Source organism: Mytilus californianus, unplaced genomic scaffold (assembly GCF_021869535.1).
Source record: "Mytilus californianus isolate M0D057914Y unplaced genomic scaffold, xbMytCali1.0.p SCAF_10, whole genome shotgun sequence".
NCBI lineage: Eukaryota > Metazoa > Mollusca > Bivalvia > Mytilida > Mytilidae > Mytilus > Mytilus californianus.
The window spans coordinates 41,139,627-41,143,359 of NW_026262582.1; the positions used below are offsets into that span (position 1 = coordinate 41,139,627).

The window sequence follows — 3,733 nt, forward strand, 5'->3', positions numbered from 1 at the left end:
TTACATCATTTTTCCGTTGATATTCTTTGTCACTTTTTTAAGACACATAACACAGATACATGTCCATATAGGTCCGTTTAACTATGACGAACATATATGAGGGTCGGGGAGGAGGGGGGGAGTCCTTCATCCTTCATTTCTGTATTCTAATTATTTAATGTCATTTTTCTTTATTTATATTTTTTGTAAAGATTCATGTTGTAAATTTTGCTTGAAAAAAAAAGGCCGAAATTCATTTCATTTTTTAAACAGTCCTGTATATAAGGGTCTGGATGGTACGTCTTCATATCTGTATTATTTAAATTTAGACAATATTTCACTATCCTTTATTATTTTTTTTTGACCATTTGCTCTCTAATCTTTATAGGGGCCTCGGTGGCCGAGTGATCTAAGTAGTTACTCCTGTAATCACTAGTCAGTCAACACTGAGGTTGTGAGTTCGAACCCCGCTTGTACGGGTGCACTCGACTCCAATCTTAATTGACTAGGATTGTCAGTTTGCCTATCGAAGGTCGGTGGTTTTCTCCGGGCACTCCGGCTTCCTCCACCAATAAAAACTGGCCGCCACGAAATAGCCCAAAAGCGGTGCTTAAAAGTGGCCTTAAAACACCAAAAATCAAAAATCAAATATAATCTTTATATTTTTGCCAATTGTTCTCTTTTCTTTATATTTTAACACCCCATTATTTTTGCTCTATTCTTTATTTTTGGGTCCATTTTCTGTAGTATTTATCCATCATACCCTATTTTAAAAACAACATCCAGGCCCTCATAAATATTTTTCATATTGACATAAAGTTCTTTGGTCGAGAAAGTTTTTCTATTGTATTCTATCAAAATTCTTTGAATTTCTTGTATAACGAATATCTAAGACATAGCATCTTTAATATATTTCAGGATTAACAAGATGCACTTTTCTCGGACCACGATTACGTATTATGGACTTTTAACATTGATGTCAATTGGCACTGGCATTCTGTTCATTATTTGTTATCTCGATAATATCTTTCCGATACAGTTGGTAAAAACAAAATCAACAGGAATTGCAGATCAAAATATTTACAAGAAAATATATTCAATAACGTGGAATAAACGACCTAGCGGCATACCAACAGGTCTGTTCAAATACAAATTTAGGAAGTGTGAGTTCAGGAATTGCAAGATTGGTGTAGCATCGGATAAAATTTGACTTGGTAAAAGCGATGCTGTGTTATTTTATCATACTAGCCTAAATGGTAAGGTTCCAACAAAGTCGTCCAATCAGAAATGGGTATTTATCTCTGTTGAATCTAAAGCATATACAAGCAAAAACTTTTAAAAAAAAGAATGGGTGAATAAATTTGATTGGGTATTCAGCTATAGAACAGATGCTGATATCTATTATCCGTACGGACTACTGGCAAGAACAAAAATACAATCCGAGAAAAACTACACAAATATTTTCCTTCAAAAGACGAAAAATGTTGCTTGGGTAGTAACCCATTGTAATGCTGTATCTAGGAGGTACACATACATTAAGAAGATGAATAAAACCATAGATGTTGACGTATTTGGAGGGTGCGGTAAAAAATGTTCTTCTCCTTGGAATGATGACTCCTGTTTTAAGGATTTAAGTAAAGTATATAAATTTTACTTGGCGTTTGAAAATTCTCTATGTGAAGACTATGTCACTGAAAAGGCATACCGGTTCTATCAGGACGGTTTTGACCTAATTCCAGTGTACCGAGGAGCTCCGAATATAAGAAACATTTTACCAAAAGGTACATTTATCTCCTCCTTAGATTTTTCATCGCCTAAAGAACTAGCTTTACATCTAAAACATGTGGGAAGTAATAAAAGTTTGTACACTAGTTATTTGAAAGCAAAAGATCGGTTCTTGTCAAGCTTGTATACACGACAGGAGATGCTGCAATCTCTTCATTGTTCTGTTTGTGAAAAACTCAACACAGGGTATAAACGAAGCACCAAATTGAATTTAACACACTGGATGTTTGAAAAGAAATGCCTTCTCCCCACAGACATTTGACAATATGATATGCAATTGCGTAGCTTAAATTGAGGCAATGAGGCAACTGCGTAACTAAATGTTTTACCGTCAAAAAAGAGAAGGAAATATTTAATACAACTTTTTCTGTAATGGCCCTTATCATTGACTTCTCCCCCTTTACACAATCATACCTTGTTATAAACACAAAGTTAGATTGATAAAATTATTCCAGCTTTGTTTTATATACAATGAACAAAGGATACATACATATCATGTTTGAGGAAGGGACAAATCGTATCATGCAAAACAAAACCACGCTGCAGTCGGACAAACGGAAGCGTCTGAGTAAGTACATCCGGTTGTCCTACTGGGATATAGAAATATCATGTTTGAGGAATGGACAAATCGTATCATGTAAAACAAAACCACGCTGGTTCAAAATGTTCTGGTAATCATTCATATAGGAACCAAAGGTGTTTATCTTATTCCTTTAATCCTATTAGGCAGACTTTATTACAGGGGCTTCCCAAGAAGAATGAAAACAAACTACAATGTCGCATTATTCTGTAAAGTCACGTTTTCCTTGATAGATTACTAATTGAATAATTCAAAAGATCTGTGAAACTGTGATCGCATTTTTGCTATAACGGATACCAAATATACAGTTAGTGCTTCGAAAATTTTTACTTACATCTACAAATTGTCAATGAGCCTCGGTTGAGAACTTTTTTTGACAAGAAAGATGATTTCAATTTTATAATTCTTATTGTCAACTTTTCTCTTTTTGGTAGAAACAGTCTTTCATATAGAGTATATATATCTCCCAGTTGGTTCGATACTTCAGAGCTTGTGTGTCGTACCATGATGTTCCTAAAAGAAAATTGCTTCTGATAAGCAAGCTGTTGAACCAAGTATTTGTATTTGTAAGTTGAAGTTTTCATGTACGTCAACTGTTGAAAGTTTTACTTACGCCACAAGGGTTTGGTTGTTGAATATTTGTGTCACAATTAGCTTATGTTCAGCTTTTCGTTGCCACAATCCTGTAATCCTTTCCTAGTTTATGCAACGTTTTATCGGATTCTTGCCATGAACAATATGATGATTGCCACACTCAAGTAGAACATGGACTGCTTACCCTTCCAGAGCACTTACATGTTAGGTATTTGTCGAGGTTAATGTTGCCTAAGTTTAAGTTTTCATTGGTCTTTTCTGTGGAAATTTGGTTTGTCTGTTCGTCCTTGTTCTCTTAATTATGTTTTTGTCTGACTTTTTTCGACATGGATTTTGATTTTATCTTGGTGTCGTCTAACCTTTTTACACATGCATGTTAGTAAAATTCTATCCTGGTATTCCTATTGTTTAGCTTCAGATAAAAGCTATTGCATATCTTATTTATGAGCGATGTAAGTACATGTATACATATGAATACACGTTATAATAGAATGTGGATGTTAAATATGATGCTTCGTCTAGGGAGAGTGTCTATAACGCTCTCTTACATTAAAGAGCTATTACAACTCATTGAGGATTTTGTAGGTGGCATGTTTCAAAGCAATATTTCTGTCCCCTATATATATATTCAACATAGAGTATTTTCCCATTAGCATGTAGTCCAAATTTCCCAACAATCATCCCATCATTTTGCAGAATCTACTGAATTTAATGTTGGTTTATTTTTGTCCTGAATATGCATGACATATTTGCAACTGAATGGTAAGCAAACAGCAGTCAATCAATCCGTCAATG

At 34.4% G+C, this 3,733-nt stretch overlaps 1 protein-coding gene across 1 annotated transcript; it reads left to right on the plus strand.

Annotated features, from left to right (window-relative positions):
* Positions 1–1,189: 1,189 nt before the first annotated feature.
* LOC127718739 (glycoprotein 3-alpha-L-fucosyltransferase A-like) lies at positions 1,190–2,187 on the plus strand (the record flags this gene model as incomplete). The annotated part of the gene is given in 1 exon segment (XM_052224793.1): positions 1,190–2,187. A coding segment is annotated over 1 exon segment (837 nt), but the record flags the coding sequence as incomplete, so codon positions are not given.
* Positions 2,188–3,733: the final 1,546 nt, after the last annotated feature.